At 43.0% G+C, this 18,469-nt stretch overlaps 1 protein-coding gene across 1 annotated transcript in view; it reads left to right on the top strand.

The window, feature by feature from the left end:
* AMMECR1 (AMMECR nuclear protein 1) overlaps nt 1-18,469 on the top strand; it is a 126,706-nt gene that overhangs the window by 101,773 nt on the left and 6,464 nt on the right. Inside the window, exon 3 of the mRNA XM_043974867.1 lies at nt 3,832-3,946. Within this exon, the coding sequence (XP_043830802.1) occupies nt 3,832-3,946 (115 nt within the window). The remainder of the gene's footprint in view (nt 1-3,831; nt 3,947-18,469) is intronic.

Genomic DNA, 18,469 nt, shown 5'->3' with positions numbered 1-18,469 from the left:
ACTAGCTGTGTGACCCTAGGCAAGTCACTTAACCCCAATTGCCTCACTAAAAGAAAAAAAATATGGGGAGGGGGAGCACTAGCAGCTGGGGAGCTAATAAGAAAAGCCTTTGTGTAGAAGACAGCCCCTGTGCTGGCTTGAGAGAAGGTGGAGGTGAGGAAGAAGTTCAGTCCAGGACACAAGCACCAAGATGGGAGGTGGAGTCTCATACATACAGAGCAGTGAGTAGACTGCTATGCTTGGGCCGAGGAGTAGAGTACTAGAGAACCAAAATTAAAATGTCAAACAGACTTGATATTCGATCTCAAGGCACTGGAGTTTGTTGAGCAGGCATGTGGGATGTGATGAGATTTGGGCTTTAGGAAAATCACTTTGGCAGCTGTGAGTGAAGACCAATGAGATGTTACTGTGATGTGGATGTAGAAACCATAAGACCCATCAACTAATTAGTTCTGTGGAGGAGTGAGTGTTGCCGATGACACCAAAGTTGTGAACTCAGGTGACTGAGAGGAGAGTAACACCCTTTACCAATTCATAAGAGGAGTGGAGGTGGGAAGATCATGAGTTCAGTTTGGGACCTATTGAATTTAAATTGCCTGCAGGGTGTCCAGTTGGAAATGTCCATAATCTAGTTTATGATACATAGTTACGCCAAACAGATCAAAATCATACCCTCTGCCTCAGATTTCCAATTGTTTAAAAAGCCAAGAGATTGGAGTCTCAATTTCTGGCAAAATTCCAAAAACATATTATTAAATGCTAGATGGCTAGTGAAGCCTAGAGAATACCAGTGTAGCCTCCTTTCCATTTCTGACAGAGCAGACCAGTAAGGAGATCAGACATGGAATTGGGAAGGTGATTTCTTGATCCCAGTCTAAAACTTTACATTTATAGCCCTATTGGGTTTCATCTTCGTCTTATTAGGTTCAGGCCCAAACTCTAAGTCTCTGAGCCTCATGGACTCCTTTTTTCAGTCTGGTGAAGACTATAGATCCCTCTGAGAATAGTACTTCTAAATAATTGAAGAAAATGATAAAGTTCGGTTAGAGATTAGTGACTATAAAGATGTACTATTTTTTCTTTAGATTTCAGGAAAGCATTTGCCAGTCTCCTCGTTTTATCTTGTGGCCCTGATAGGGGAATAAGGGAAGGAAACACATCCCCTTTGCATGGGCACTCTGCTGACTACTTTACAGATAGGGTCTCACTGGACAGAGCAATGTAAGGTGTACAAGGCAGTGCAGTGAGATGCATTCTGAATTTCCGGAATGACTGGAGGCAAAGGACAGTCATTGTTGGACTGGCTTCAGTTTAGAAGGTAGTCTCTACACAGTGTGTGCCAAGTACCCCAAGAACTCATTCGTCTTTCAACCTGTGCCTTTTAAAATGATTGAGAAATAACTTGGTTTTACCTCACATGTTTCCCAGTAGATTTATCTTCTCTCCCCCTCCTAGATAACCATTCAGCAAAACTAACCAACCCCTAGAAAAAATGGACTATTATGTGCAATGTTTCACACCTAAAGCCTCCCACCTCTGCAGAGAAAGTGGAGGAGAGGTAGGCAGTGTTTTCTCACATTTCCCCCTTGGAGACAGGCTTGGTCATTATGATTTCACAGCATTCAGTTTCAACTGAGTTTTTTATTGTCCTTTCTTTCAGCATTGTTGTAGTCTCTGTGTGTATTGTTTTACTGGTTCTGTGTACTTTATTTGGCATTATATCTCTATCCACAACTTAGATGAAGGCACAGATGGCATGCTTATCAGATTTTCAGTTAAGATGTTGGTTGAGAGAATCAGAATCCAACAAGATTTGTCTAGGCTGACGTTGAGCTGAAATCTGCTAAGATGAAAAATTATTTAGATTATTTGAAAGTTAAGTATGAATGATGACCTTCATACCTACTAGCTAATTATTATAGTTATTCTACCTGTCACAGCAGCCTAATTTCTTCCCACCTCACCAGAACTGGACCCCCAGAACCCTGGAGAAATTAATTTACTCATTTTTGGAGCTCCCAAAGTGATTGGTGACTGAGTGAGAACAAACTTATACACTTATACTTCTTTATCTATTCATTGGCCCTAGACCCTGTTGGTCAGCCATCTACCAAGCCTGCCTGCGACCTTATGTTCTGGGCACAAATCAATAGTGCCATTGCTATAGGAAAGGGCATGTCAATCAACTGCCTGCTGGCTCCAGTTGCTATTCCTGTAACCTTCTGAACCGAAACCCTCCTCTAAAGGAGTTGTCTCTCCCCATTAGAATATAAAGTCCTTGAGGGCAGAGATTTTTTTTCTCTCTTGTATATTTTTTTTACGGGGCAAAGGGGTTAAGTGACTTGCCCAGGGTCACACAGCTAGTAAGTGTTAAGTGTCTGAGGCCGGATTTGAACTCAGGAACTCTTGAATCCAGGGCCGGAGCTTTATCCATTGCGCCACCTAGCCGCCCCTTCTCTCTTGTATTTTTATGCCTGGTCCTTTAAAAAAACCCACTTCACCAGTGCAAGATAGGGAAAATGTGGTTAGCAGTTTGTCTAAAAAAAAGATCTGGGGTTTAGTGGAGTCCATATGCAGGAGACAAGAGTCTGATCTGGCCATCAAAAAAGTGCATGGAATCTTATCCTTAATTAAGAAAGGCCCAATGTCCAGAACAGAAATGACAAGTAGTGAAATAAGGAAAGAACAGCTCGTTGCCCTTAATTCAAGGACCACTCTTCTCTCCCCAGGTCAGATCCCATCTAAAAGTTGGGGTACCACAGTTTAGAAAGGATACTGATGAACTGAACAACCACCAGGTAGACAGAAGGCCTTGGTATCATAACCATACATGGATTGCTTAAGGAAATTTAAGATGTTTGTCCTGGAAAAAAGAAGACTTAGTGGGGGGAAATGGTAACTCTTCTCAAGTATTGAAAAGCCTGCCATATTGAAGAGGGCTTGGGTTTTAATCCTACTTAGTTCCAGAAAGCAGGACTAGAAGTGCTGCCTAGAAGTCTCAGAAGCAGATTTCCTTTCTGTGGAAGGAAAATTTTGCTAAGAATTGAAGCTGGCCAAAATTGGAATGGGCTATGGGGGGAGGGAGTGGGCTCCCCGTCATTTGAGGTCTTCAGACAAAGACTGGATAATCACTTGTTGAGGATGGTGTGGACTGCGTTCTTGGTCAGGCGTGGGTTGGACCAGATGGCCAGCCTCTGAGGTGCCTTCCCATGTCTGGGATTTGGAGTGTCTGCAAGCCTTCCAAAATCACTGACAGTGGCCCGTTTCCTGGAGCTTCACAGCTTCTGAGTCACACATTGAATGATCTATACTTGACAAGATTGATTTTCTTCAAGCAAAAGCAATCAAAGTTAAGGGGAAACTAAAACAAACTTTGATCTTCCTCTTTTTCTCCCGACATGACATTTTCCTATAGTACTTGATCCAAAAATCTTCCCACAAGTTTCCACTGGTTTTCCACCCCCCCCTCCCCAAATGAATTATTTAATGTGAAATCTTGCATTATCAGTTTATTACAGTACTAAGGAAATCCATCAGGAAGTGACTGCACAGGAAATGTAATAGATCATTATTATTATTATTTTTTGTCATTGAAGTGGCTACAGAATTGGCTATCTGAGAAGTCTGCAAGCAAGCAGTATTAAGTATGGGAAGTATAAAATCTTTATATTTTCCTGAGCCCTTAGAATGCATTTGAGGATGATTTAGTGTCAGCTCCAGCATCTTAAAGTTCTTAGCATCTCTTATCTTTTTTGTTTTTGATGATTGGTGCATTTCCAATTTTTATGATCTATTCAATTTTTCTTTTAAAATGTGTTCTCTTTTCAACAGTGCCCTTAAAGATAGCCGTTTCCCCCCAATGACAAGGGAGGAGCTGCCCCGGCTAACCTGCTCAGTGTCTCTGCTCACTAACTTTGAAGATGTCTGTGATTACTTGGACTGGGAGGTAAGATTGTGAAAATCACTTAGAAAAAAACAAATGAATCTTGATTACACATAAATCACCAGGACTATAAAATCCTCTGGCATCTCTTTAATAATAATCAGTAATGGGATTGAATATAACATGTATAATTAAAACCCAAGTATATTCCAAAAACCTAATTTGTTTGAACTTTATCCCCAGTTAGAACTTCTCACTAGAACTTTTCATATGGAGGCTTCTTTCTCTTTTTTCCCTTCTTAAACAGTTTGTCCTTGCCAGGGAGTGGCGATGTTGTCAAAAGGTAGACTGGGAAGAAAGAGGTAGAGGGATAATCCTGTCAGGCAGGTAATTTAGCCCCTGGGGAATAGAGCGATGGTTGAATAGAACAAGTCTGTCTCTCATTCTTGCCTATGTTAATTTATATAATGTGTACAGCCAGCAAGTAAGCTTGTAGATATGGTTGTAGTTTTTTTTTCCTTTTCTTTCTTGGTGAGTTGTGGGCTTGTGTAGCCACCGTGATCTGCAGTGGTCCTTAGGTGGATGGTATGGCACAGAGAGGGGAGTGTACTTCTAAGCCATCTTATAACATCCTTTGGACAGGGGCCAGGCCTTAAAATTTCAATAGTTGTCTTGAAAAAAAAAGGAGTAAGAGAGTAGGTCTCTCTTCTGGAGTCCATTGACCATCAGCCTTGTGGCAGAGCGCGGCCTTGGCAGCAGACTGGCCTGGGGTTTTCTTTTGGCTCGGCCCCTGATTGGCTTGGGCAGTTCACTCTGCTGTATTTCGGGGTTTTTCCACAGACAGAAAAAGGCATTTATAAAGTTCCTAGTCTTGATTTGAAAGTGTCTGTGATAAAAAATTGTTAGACCCGAGTCATTTTGGAAGCCTCGAACATTCCATGATTTTGGGATCTGCCAGGAAAGAGCACAAATAACATCTTTTTTCTTTGCAAAAAGACAACCTAGACAGTATAGGATGAAATACAGCCTTCTGGTTTTGTGAACTTTTAGGGGAGGAAAGGAGAGGGGAGGGGAGGGGAGGAGAGGGGAGGGGAGGAGAGGAGAGGAGAAGGGAGGGAGAGGAGAGGGGAGGGAAGGAGAGGGGAGGGAAGGGAGAGGAGAGGAGAGGAGAGGGAAGGAAGAGGAGAGGGGAGGGGAGGAGAGGAGAGGAGAGGAGAGGAGAGGAGAGGAGAGGAGAGGAGAGGAGAGGAGAGGAGAGGAGAGGAGAGGAGAGGGAAGGAAGAGGAGAGGGGAGGGGAGGGGAGGGGAGGAGAGGGGAGGAGAAGAAAGGAAAGGAGAGGGAAGGAAGAAGAGAAGGGAGGGAAGGGAGAGGAGAGGAGAGGGGAGGGGAGGAGAAGAGAGGAGAGGAGAGGGAAGGAAGAGGAGAGGGGAGGGAAGGGAGAGGAGAAGGGAGGGAAGGGAGAGGGGAGGAGAGGGGAGGGGAGGAGAAGAAAGGAGAGGAGAGGGAAGGAAGAGAGGGGAGGGAAGGGAGAGGAGAGGAGAGGAGAGGGGAGGAGAGGAAGAAGAGGAGAAGATTAGCAGAGCAGCTTGTGGAGATTTTTCATAAGGGAAAACAAAATCAAATAGTTAGAATATACCATAGATGTTTCCTAAGATGCGTCTTGAATGAGAGGGGAAGAAGAAGGAGGCCATCCCAGCAGTTGTATTTCCAGTGGCCCTCAATCTTCCACCAAGCAGCACCCTGGAATGGTCTTTCTGCAGTTCTGGGGCCAAGTCCTCTGAGTCACATTTCACTTTACTTGGTGGAAGGCGTGACCCAGGGCTGGTAGACAAGCAGAGGTGTAACTGCCACTCACTCTGTTTTTTAAAAAATATTGTTTTTGTTTTTTGGCGGGGGAGGCAGTCGGGGTTATGTGACTTACCCAGGGTCACACAACTAGTAAGAGTTAAAGGTCAAATTTGAACTCAAGTCCTCCTGACTTCAGTGACAATGCTCTATCCACTGTGCCACCTAGCTTCCCCCACTGGGTATATTTTGGAGGGATTTCTTCTTCCAATATGTGTCTTGTGATAGATTGGCCACTCTGCAATATGCATAAAGCAGTCTCTAACCATAAATTGCGATCTCCATGTGAGCTTTTACTATTCTAGAGCACTGTGAAGAAGAGAAGGCTAACCGTGAGCTCAGGTTTTGCCTGTGGCACATAGCAGCTAGTAGTCACGTACCCTCTCCACACCCCAGGCACCTGTCTAAGACAGAACAGATATGGATCTACATTCATAGAGAGGGAGTCTCCTTACAGAGAGTTCCCTATATATACCAATGAAATCACAGGTCCAGTCAAAGGTGAAATGTGGAATTTTAGTGAGAAGCAATAGTTTGGGCATTTTTGAGTGTGAATCCTGCTTAATTCCAACCCACCCTTACTCAGTGCCCTCAAGTAACTTTCCCTGAGACTCTAATAAACATAATAACATGGGTTACCTATGTATGTGTGTGTATATGTATATAGAAAGTTATTATACCAAAGAATTCTCTGACACCACTGAAGTGACAGATGCTGACAAAAACAAAAGGCAGGAGACAAGATGAGAAAGTAGGAAAGAGTTAGTGGCATCTAACCTGACTCTTTTAGTGAATAGAGACTTTGGGTCTTAAACCCAAAGGACTTTTTCAACTGCAATACATAAAGACAGCAGGAGGTGACACCTACAGTGATGTACATTATCATAACCTTACAGAGTGAGATTTTATGAATTTCTAGGATCAGAGGACCAAGAGAGTCAAGTTCTGGCAGCTTTGAATGTGGAATCAGTCAAGCCCAAGAGAAATTGCTGTCATGTGAGGAGAGTCAGAAATCTTCTGCCAGATTGGCCCACGCACTTTTGCACACTGGGGCTGGGCCCTCCTGGAAGGCCTTCATGCAGGTGCTGGGCTAGGATGCACAGCATCCCACACAGTGGGCTTCCGACATAGCAATTTCTTTTCCAAATTTTTTGATTTGGTCTATGTTGGAACCTTTTCCATGGGAACAAATCTCTATAATGGAAGTCCATCGAGAGAAAAGGATTAATTTCCAGGCTTTGCTGGAATACATTCTGTAAAGTAAGCAGTTTTGTTTTTGGTCTGGACCTGTGATTTCATCTGTGTAGGAAGCTCTCGTTTTAAAAAAATGAACAAAAATCCCTCCCTCTATAAATGTTGATGAGTATCTAAGTGAGTGCCCAAGGTCACACAGCCCATCTGTGTCAAGGTAACACTTTCAGACGGGCTCTTTATCTATTATTGAGGCTCTGGTAATATTTGGAAAACCATTTCATACGATGAGCTGATTTCCCTATACAGTATTTTAAAAATTCTAAAAGTGTACCCTCAGTAGTTCCCATATGAAAGATTTTTAAAATTATTTAAAACACTTGTGTATACAACTGTCTTCTAAAGAAATTTGACCAGGAATGTTTTTTTTAAAAGGGAGAAATATTTGGAGCAAGTAAGAGTTTAAATATACCCTGAAACCATATACTTCCAATAACCACTTCTCACTGCATTCTTATGTTAACATATTATTTCCCTGGTAATTGTAAGAACTAATAAAATACTTTCTTGCAACAAACTTTGATGCACTAATGAGTCTATGAAGTTATTTGTAAGCTACAAACAGTGATGAGAAGAATTCTGGCACTGGAGTCAGAGAACATGGGTTCAAATTACATACCTTCCTTCCATTGGTCATCTCACCTCCCTTGGGCCTTCCTTCACGTGTTATGAATGGAGGTTTTGTGAGAAAATTGGTAGCACTGGTCATATGCTTATGCTCATAATATGGAATAATGTATGTATCAAACTATGTATGAATCAAAACTGTGAATGAATGAATGAGCCTTTATTAGCACTCACTAAGCGTTAAACATTATACTAAGTGCTAGAGATACCAAGACAAATGTGAAAACAGTTGCAGACCCTAAGGATCTTATATTCTTATAGGAAAGGCAACACTATAGGGGAATGGTGGCTAGGGAGGGGTGTTTTGGTTTGGAAAGTTACAGGGATGGTTAATGGAGCCAGTGGGAAGTAGATTAACTGCAGTGGAAATTGACATGTGGAATACATGTTGAATTTTTAAATGTGAAACTATACTTCATTTCCTCTACTTAGCTCTAAATTTTCCTCAGACACCCGCCCTCCCTTTTAATCCCAGGACCATTCTATACTCTCCTCCAAAATTCATGTGTATTGGTTCCATGCAAGCCCAAAAGTGTTCTCCAGCCAAATACATTTGGGAAATGCTGAACTAGATGATATTGAAAGTCTCTTCCAGATGCAAAAGACTGGAGTTTAATCATTGTCTTTGTGGTTGGACCACAGCTCCATATTTTTCAGTTGGCAGCATTGTTGTAGTCGTAGATGGCGAGCAGACAGACAGACAATCAGAAGACTGACGGTGAAGTATGTCTTCCACCTCTTGGCAAAGAAGTGGTAGATGAGGTTTGTTTAACTATACTTATTTGTTACAAAGGAGAGCTGGTGGAATGTCCGTGGCACATGACAGTGATGTAAAGAAGAACAACATCTGGAAAATATTGACTTTTTTTAAAAACAAAGACCGACCAAACTTGCTATTTTGGAAAAGAAATGCATTGGAACCTTAGACAATAATGCCTTGACTGTAACCTTGACCATGAAAATGGTTTGGCATCTATTTTTCCTTTGAAGATCCTGAAATTATGCGAGACTGGAAAGAAGATGGGTGGGACATGACTTGACAGACCATCCTAAGGCTCTTGTCTTCGGTGGGATAGGAATAAATAACTATCCTCTTTGTAGGTCATCAAATACAGAAATGTACTGTCAGAAGTATTAGAGATGCAGAAAGCTTTTATGTCTGTAATTTAGGGACAAGGTCAGTTAAAGATCCAACTGCAAGAAGGATGGATGCATAGTTCCATTTGGGAATGATCTCTGGCTGAACCAGAGATTTGGGGTGTGTCTCCCGCAATGTGCTACTTGCATCTAGCCCCTGCAATATGCTCTGCAGCCCCCAAGACAGTCCAGGATATGGTGGATAGTGAGTGGCTGCTAACAAACGTATCCCTGGGTTCAAGGGCCTTAGCCCCAGGCCTGGCAGTAACTAAGGTGCGCCTTGAAGTATCCAAATGCCAGAATGTGTAGCCTCCAGGGACCTGTTGGGTGTCAAAGGAACAGCATTTCCCTGAAAAAGAGCTCCCAATAGATCCCTTCCTGCTTCAGTGAGGTGGGCCTCTTTCTAGCAACATTCACAAAAATAAACAGATTGAGATGAATAATGTGGCAGCCATTATCTCCCATATATTAATATTTCCATACTCCCTTTGAAGTTTAAAGATTATCTTTTTTCTGACCACCGAAAAGGTTCCCATGCTTACCTTGACTCTCTAAGATGGTTCAGGGTCTCCCCCATCCGTTTTCCCCAATTGCAATGCGGACCACAATTTCCTCTTTCTTCTAAACACAGATTCCTTTTGTTTTGTGTTGCTGGTATGGAGTCTAGGAGCTTTCCTGGAGAAGCCTAGCACCGAGTTTTTGGGTTTTGTAGCATTTTCTGTGGAGCTGGAGATTTGTAGCAAAGGCTTTGCTCCTAACTACAGAATTCAGTATTTGTCTTGAGCCTCGATTTCGAATATTTGAGTGTGAACACTTTCCCCAAGCGCTGTGGGACTTGCTGGGAAAGGAAGGCACCCTGCTTTCCAGGTGGCCTGGAAAGAATAGATGTGGGGTGAATGGGATAGAATAATAGAAGCCTTGGAGAGCACTCAAGTTATAGTAAGCAAGTCACTTTTGAAAAACTAGTGAAAAGAATCTTGACAATTAAACAGTTTGTATTTCACATGTAAAATTGATCTCATATTGCTTCACCTCCGTGAATAGAGGAGGGTGGAGAACTTGAAACTCAACATTTTTTTTAAATGAATGTTTAAAAAATAAGTAAATAATAAATTTAATTTGAAAAAAGCAAAATGAATGCAATTTAACATTAACCACAAATACCCTTGACCATTTCTAGTCTGTTTTCTTGTTCCTTCCATTAGGCTTTCTTCCTATTGTCTTGCTTCTCTGGCTTCCAGGTCATTCTCTCTCCTTCCTAGTTCAAACCAAGAAGGATTTACTAAATCCTACTATGTCTATGGGGCAGTTAGGTGGTGCAGTGGATGGAATCAGGAAGACTGAGTTCAAATCCGGTCTCAGACACTTCCTAGCTATGTGACCCTGGGCAAGTTACTTCACCCTGGTTGCCTCAGTTTCCTCATCTGTCAAATGAACTGGAGAAGAAAATAGCAAATCATTCCAGTCTCTTTGCCAAGAAAATCCTAAATGGGGTCACAGAGAGTCAGACACGACCAAGAAATGACAACACTATGTAAAGCACTTGTCTAGCATAGATGTGACTTGTGAGAGACCACACGTTTAGCTTTACCCGTCACAGACTGTAGTCAACAAAGGTTATGAAGGACAAGCCAAGAAGCTGCTAGAATTAATGGGAAACTCTGGGGATACAAAAAAAGAAAAATCCAGGGAATACAAAGACAAAAATGAAAAAAAAATTGTCTCTGGCCTGATTCATCATCTTCTTTCTCTACCTCTGGATCTATAGTGATGACATAGTGATACATAGCAGTGAACACTAGGGCCTCTCAAGTTCTCTCTCTCCTCAATTCCCATAGCCACCATCTTCACCATCTTAGAACTCATTGTTACCCCTAACTCTTACCACCTCCATGATCTCTGAACCCCAAAACAGCCTCTCTGACTCAGTCCTCAGCTCTGGTCTCTGCTATCCGGACCCTGTACTCAGGTGAATCCTGTGCTTCTTTGCCCTACACCCTAGAAATCTTCACCTTTGGGATAACCCCACTGTCCTTCTCCATTCCTATTCTTGTGCTTCTAACACAGCTGGCGAGGTTATGCTATTTTCAATTTGTATCCCAAGGTTGAAGACTGCTTCTCTCCCAGTAAGAGATTTCACCTCCTCTTTTACTGAGACTACCAAGGTCATTCATCTAGAGCTCCTCCACCCAGCTCTCTGTCCACATCTCCAAACACCTATACATCTCCTTTACTGAGTCCCTGAGGAAGAATTATTTTCAGTTCAACAATCGAGAACCTGTTATTATGCCTGACAACAAAGTGAAAACCGGCCCTATGCTCAAGGAGCTTACCTTTGATTGGGGGAGGAGCACATGTATGCAAATAAATATAAAATATTTGCAGGGTAAATATTATGTTAATTTCCAGGAAGAGGGAAAACTGATATTTGGGGGAAGGGGTGGTGAGGAAGGGCCTCACCTATGACGTGTAGTCAGGTTGAATTTTATTTGAATGGAGCAAGGGATTCCAAGAAATATATGTGAGGCAAGGGACAGCATTCCAGGCACAGAGACATCGGAGAGGGAGAAATAAGAAATAAGACTCGAGAAAGAGATTGACATCCGATGATCAAGTGCTATAAGTGCCAAGGAACAATAGGGAGCCACTGAAACTTCTTCAGCAAGGGAATGACACAAACTTATACAATCAGGATATCACTTTGGCAGCAGTGCAGAGGTGGGTTTGGAGCCAGGGAAATTCTTTAGAAAGCTCTTCCTGCTAAGACAGTGAGTCTTCTTGAACCCTTGGTCCTATTTTCCTGTATCCTCTGGAAGCTTGTACCTTCTTTTTCTCGTCTCTAATCTCTCTCTTCTCTTTTTTCACCTCCAATTGATTTCTCTTTTTCTCTCCCCTTTAATATCTCTTTCCTTTCTCTCCCTTATCCCTTAGCCTTCTGGTGCGCTCTCTCTCTCTCTCTCTCTCTCTCTCTCTCTCTCTCTCTCTCTCTCTCTCTCTCTCTCTCTCTCTCTCTCCCCCCCTTCTCCCCCCCTCTCTTTCCCCCTCCCTCCTGCCAGACATCTTCTTCACTTGACCCTGCCATCTCCTCAGGCTTTCTTTCTCTATCTTCTGACTTTCATTGCCCGGCACTTAGAGTTATCTACACTTTCTGCCTCTACCTCCCTACCATCACTCATTTCTTCCCTACTCTGCTCAAGGTGCATAGAAAGACAGTGTTTACACCATATAAGGGGAATACAGTGTGTGATACACAGAATCACACACAGTAATTTCAAGGTGGGGTCAGGGAAATTCCCTGTAGGAGCTAACACCTGAGATGTGCTTTGAAGGAAATAAAGAATTCTACACAGCATTTGACAGAGAATGAAACCAAGGCAAAAGGAAGAGACTTTTCAAAGGTCACACGGCTAGTAAGTAAACATCAGAGGTAGGATTAGAACCCAGCACCTTTGACTGTAGAGCCAGGGCTGTCTCCCTGATAGGTCCAAACTGGAATTAGTGCTGAGAAATGGGCATTAGAGATAGCAGACGAGGTGGTGCTGCTAACATGAGGAAAGAGCAGTTTCAGTAGAGTGGTGGCAATGGAGGCCTGAATGTAAAGAGCTGTGGGAAAGCTAAATCTAGCTGACCCTTCCTAGCTAAGAGAGGGAGGACAGCAGCAGCAGCAGGAGGGACTGGCCTGGATGTGTTTTGAGTCAGTGGAGAAGGGGAGATTAAGGGTGAGGAGAAGGACCACCTTTTCCTCAGAGACAGGAGCTAAAGATGAGAGAATATATGTGTGTGGGGGGGGGGAAGATGAGGAGTGATTTGGAGATGTGGACTAGAGGAGAAGAGACAGCACTTTATGAATGGCCTCTGTTTGCTGAGTGAAGAAGGAGGCTCAGTCTTCTGCTGGTGGGGCGGTAGAAGGGGAAGGGGTGGAATCAGAGGTTTGAAATAGTTACTGTGGAGAGTGAGGTCAAAAGAGTCAGTTAGAAAAGAATAAAAGGACCACTGTGTAGCAATAAGGGCCCAGTTGAGATCGGGCAACATACCTTTGTGGTGAACCCAGTTGACGCAATTGCACAACTTTCTCCAGATGTGTTCATCAGCTTATGAATTGGAGCAAAAAAGTCTCAAGGGGGCAGGGAAGGGACAGGGGACCTAGTATTGTGGTTTATCAAAGTGTGACCAGCAATAGGACATGGGAGAAAGGCATTCTGGGATAAATGATAGTGCATGGTGGAATTGGTCAACCGAGGGTCAAGACTTAAGGAGGCAAGGGCAGAGCAAGAGAACTGGGAAGAACCAAGGGAAAAGGTGATGATAAGAACAGGTTCTGGAAGGGTGAGCAGGGAAAGAGAAGAATTGGAGAGTTCTGGATCATGGTGGTAGAATGATTGTGGGCAATCAAAGGTATAACTGTATTTATGTATGTCTGAAGTAGAGCAATGATGGAAATCCTGGGAGTTTTAGAGGATGCTGAACTGGGAAGAAACATAGATGTGAACATAAAGTCCCAAATTTGAAGGAAGCAGAAAGACTTTGGGCCAGGTGCTGAGCACCTTGAGAAAGGGGAGAAAATTACCTATAAGCCAATTGGTTTGTACCAAGTGATAAAGATGAACACAACATGATCCACAGTAAAGACAAGACATGGGGGGAGGTCTTAACAGTAAAGTGGAAATTCCAGAGGGTGGGATAGAAGGTAAGGAGAAGGGAGTGGAGGATATGGCAGGGCTCAGGTGGGAGACAGGAATGATTATAAGGGGATAGAGGACTGGGGTAGAGAGAGTCAACCTGGAGGGGGAGATCTCTAGTAGAATACCCACGGGTTCTATCCTTGATCCTGTACTGTTGACATTTTTGTATTGGTGACCTGAATGGCTAGGTCAAATCTAATAAGAGAAAATTGTATAAAGATCAATATAATTTCTATATTTAGATTAAAAATCCACTTTCCAAGTATGTGGAAACATTCTTAGTGGGCTACAAGCTTAATAGGAGTCAATAGCATGGTATGGCACCCAAGAAAGTGAATGTTTTCTTAGGGTACATTGAGGGGAGAGGGTGGAACAGGAGTGTTGATATACCCTCAGCACTCTGCCCTAGGTATACCACATGTGGGATATTGTGTTCTGTTTGGAGCTCAGTAATTTGAGATGGACATCAATAAGTAAGAGTCCGGAGAGGGCTGACCCAGGAAGATTTATGGCCCTGAGGTCAGGCCATAGGTATGACTGGTTAAAGAAATTGTCTCTATTTAGGTAACTGGAAAAGAAAAGATATGAGGGAATCCTGAGAGTGGTGTTCAAACTCATGAATGGCTGTCACATGGTAAAGGGATTAAACTTGTTCTGTTTGGGCCAAGGGTAGAACTAGAAGCAGTGAATCCTGACTACAGAGTGGCAAGTGTGAATGTGCCTGGAGAAAGCAGAGTTAGGCCAAAGTGGAAGCGGCTTCCTGGGGAGGGTATGTATTCCCCTTCACTAGAAGACTTACAGCAAAGGCTGGCTAATCATTTGCAGATGGAGCTGTAGAAGGATTTCTCAGGAATTCAGAGAACCGTGGAAAGAGTTATTGGAACAAATGCAGAGTGAAATAGGGTCCAACACCTAGCTCTGCAGTAGACCATAGAAGCCATCTTGGCCAACCTCTCCATTTTACAGACAAGGAAAGTGAAGTTCAGGGAGGGGAGGGGGCTTGTCCAAGGTTACACATGACTCAGACTTGGAGCTGGGAGGGTCCTCAGAGGACATCAAATCCAGCTTCCTCATTTTGCACTTAGCATATTTTAAGTGCTCAACTATGTGTCAGACACTGTTAAGCACTGGGGATACAAAGAAAGGAGAAAGCAGTTCTTGTACTCAAGAAGCTCACAGTCTAATGGGGAGACAATATTTAACTAGTATATACAGTATAGGTGGAAGGTAGTATTGAAGGGGGGAACTGCTGAAGTTGAGAGTGGAGCTGAGTCTTCAAGAAAGCCAGGGAACTAAGAGGCAGAGGTGGGGGAGCAGAGCAGCCTAGGCATGAGAGATGGCCAATGAAAAGGCACAGAGACAGAACTACAAGGAAGGCAAGTGGCTGGATCAGAATCCCTGGAGGGGAGGAAGGATGAAAAGGATGAAAGGGAGGAAGGGGCCAAAAGAGAGGTTCATAATTGGTCCTGAAGGTTGGTACTAGGGAGCCACTAGAGCTCCTTGAGCAAGAGGGTGACGTGGTCAGACCTACACTCTAGGAAAATCACCTTGGCAACTGAGTGGAGAATGAGTTGGAGTGGGGAGAGACTCAAGCATACCTCAGTCCAGGCATGAAGCTAAAAGGGCACAAACTCAGATGTGTTGTGATTGTGTAAGACAAGCACACAGGACATGTGCAGGAGATGTTGTGAAGGGACAAATGGATTGGATATGCTTGCGGAGCAAGAGTGAGGAACCAAAGCTGCAGGCCTGAGCAACTGCACTATTTGAAGGAGAGAAGTAGCTTTCTCCTAGGAAACAGAACTTTAGGAACTATTCAGATAAATTTAAACAGATTCAAATGAAATTGAGGAGACTCTTTTTTTAAAATAAAAGTATTTTATTATTTTCCAGTTACATGTAGAGATAGTTTTCAACATTTGTTTTTATAAGATTTCCAGTTTCAAATTTCTCTCCCTCCCCCCCCTCCCCTAGACAACAGGTAATCTGATATAGGTTCTATATACATAATAACATTAAACATATTTTTGCATTAGTCATGTTATAAGAGAAGAATCAGAGCAAAAAGGAAAAACCTCAACAAAGAAAAACAGCAACACCAAAACCAAAAGAAATGGTATGGTTCAATCTGTATCCATATTCCACAGTTCTTTTTTTCTGGCTTCAGAGCGCCTTTTCCATCATGAGTCCTTTGGAACTTTCTTGTACCATTGTATCGGTGAGAAGAATCAAGTCTATTACAGTTGATCAACACACAATGTTGATGATACTGTGTACAATGTTCTGCTGGTTCTGCTCATCTCATCATTAGTTCATGCAAGGAGGAGACTCTTTTTGGTAACTGCATACAAGAGCCACTGCCTTTCCATAGTCACTGAGGAATGTCAGAATATGCTGCCCCCAACTTTCTTGTCTGACCTGCTCCTGAAATTGTTGTGTTACTCAGTTGTGCAAAAATGAATTTTAATAGATGGACTCCATTAAAACTGATGGGGCTGGGGCAGCTAGATGGCGCAGTGGATAGAGCACCGGCCCTGGAGTCAGGAGTACCTGAGTTCAAATCCGGCCTCAGACACTTAACACTTACTAGCTGTGTGACCCTGGGCAAGTCACTTAACCCCAATTGCCTCACTAAAAAAAAAAAACAAAAAACAAAACTGATGGGGCTGCTAGGTTGTACCGCAGTACTGGGTCTGGAATCAGGAAGACTCAGTTACCTGAGTTCAAATGTGGCTTCACACACTTCCCAGCTGGGTGACCCTGGACAAATCACTTCACCGTTTTTGCTTCAGTTTCCTCATCTGTCAAATGGGCTGGAAAAGGAAATGGCAAACGACTTGGTTATCTCTGCCAATAAAACCCCAGATGGGGTCACAAAGAGTCAAACACGACTGAAATGACTAAACAGCAACAACATTAAATCTTCTGGCTCTGAGTTAGGGTAGATCATGTGATATTCTAAGTTTGGAGACTTGTTGAATAAATCAGGACAATATAGATTTAAAAGTACCACATGGGGCAGCTAGGTGGCGCAGTGGATAGAGCACCGGCCCTGGAGTCAGGAGGACCTGAGTTCAAATCCGGCCTCAGACACTTAACACTTACTAGCTGTGTGACCCTGGGCAAATCACTTAACCCCAATTGCCTCACTTAAAAAAAAAAAAAAGTACCACATGTATATTAAGATGTGTGAGGAAAGCCAGGAACTAGGGATGGGTGAGAGAAGTGTCAGGTAGAGAGCATTTGGGTAAAGATCAAGATTTGTCTGTAAAATGGAGAGGTTGACCAAGATGGCTTCTATGGTCTGTTGCAGGTAGAAATAGCAATGTTGTCATCAGAGTATGTGACAGACTACCAGAACAGAAAGAGAAAACAGATAAGGACCTTGGAAAACGGGCTACATGAATGTCAGAAAGACGGAACATAGCAGTGTTAGGAGACATCTAGGCATCTGCTGGAGCAGTCCAGTTATCTGTACATCTGCTGACACAAGTAAAGATGATTTCGTTCTTCAGAAGGTGGGGGGAACTGCTTTTCTGGACCTTAATTCTTACCAACAAGGAGGTACTGCTTGCTGGGGTAAAAATGATGAGAACCCTGTTGAGGGAAGAGAGAGTAACTGCTGCATTTTAGGATTTGAGATAGAGAAGGAAAAGAAAGCCAGCTAACAGAACACCTTTAATTTTAGGAGAACAAATTTCAAAAGGTTCAGAGAAAAATCATTGGCAGGATCACATAGTCTAAAATTCATGGGGGGAAGTCACCTCAGAAGGCACTGGAAACCCTCAAGAATGAACTTCTGGGACGTGAAAAGAAATAATCCCACTAAGAAGATAGAGGGGGAGGTGTCTAAAGAGACTGATGTGGATTGTGGGCACACATGGAGCTCCTCACAGGGTCCCAGAGCTGGAAGGAACCTGAGAAACCATCAAGCCCAACTCCCTTGTTTTAGAGGGGAGGAAACTAAGGCTCAGGCAGGAAGAGTGGCTTGCCCAGGGTCACACAGCTAGTAAGTGTCTGAGGCTGGATTTGAACTCAGGAAGAGGAGTCTTCCTGATTCCAGGCATGATGCTCTATCCACTACACCACCTAACTTCCCCATACACATAGTAGGACTTAGTAAATCCTTCTTGGTTTGAACTAGGAAGGAGAGAGAATGACCTGGAAGCCAGAGAAGCAAGACAATAGGAAGAAAGCCTAATGGAAGGAATAAGAAAACAGATTAGAAATGGTCAAGGGTATTTGTGGTTAATGCTAAACTGCATTCATTCTCTCTCCACTGCAGCGCCACCTAGCTGCCCTTCTGCTACCTGCTCAGCCGGTTTAAATTTTAAGGAACTTGTGTGCAATTAGATGTGATAAAGGTGAATAAAAAAAGGCAGGACAATCCTGGAGGAATGGTGTCAGGAACGCCCAAGCTCAGAATAAGCAGAGTCCTAGAGGGGAAAAAGAAAAATTTTAAATTAAAATTATAGATCTGCTAGGTCCGAATGGAAATCAGTCAATCAAAGGACTGCATCTGAAGGCCTGTGGAAAATAAAGGGATTTTCTGAGGACTTCTTTGTTTTGCTTCTAAAAAACGGTATTTCCACAGGATGTTTTTTTTCCCTTCTCTCACCTCTGTCTCCACCTCTCTCCCCAGCCTTCAAGTCTTGATTGATGCAAAAAGTAAAGATCTGTGAAACTGTTATCATATTTTGAAAAGAAGCCCAATTGTTAGTGTTCATTTTGATGCACCTGGAGAGCCCCGAGTTGGGTGTGTGTGTATGGGATAAACATTTGGGTTTTTGAGGAGGGCAGCTGTTGGTTGTTTATTTGTACTTTTAGAGTACTTCAAAGTATTTCTGTTAGTAGCTCTTAAGAAGTTCCTCATTGTTTATAAATACAAAATGTTCAGTAGCTTATAACATTATTAATGGCCTGTGAAATTTCCTTTTTTTTTAATCACTGTCCACTGCTACCTCATATTGGTATGGAAACATCTGAGTTCTTGAAAGTTCTGTCAGCCAAATGCAAGCTCTGATGGGTCCTCCCAAGATAGGA

Source organism: Dromiciops gliroides, chromosome X (genome assembly GCF_019393635.1).
Source record: "Dromiciops gliroides isolate mDroGli1 chromosome X, mDroGli1.pri, whole genome shotgun sequence".
Lineage (NCBI taxonomy): Eukaryota > Metazoa > Chordata > Mammalia > Microbiotheria > Microbiotheriidae > Dromiciops > Dromiciops gliroides.
This window is presented reverse-complemented; position numbering and strand designations above follow the sequence as displayed.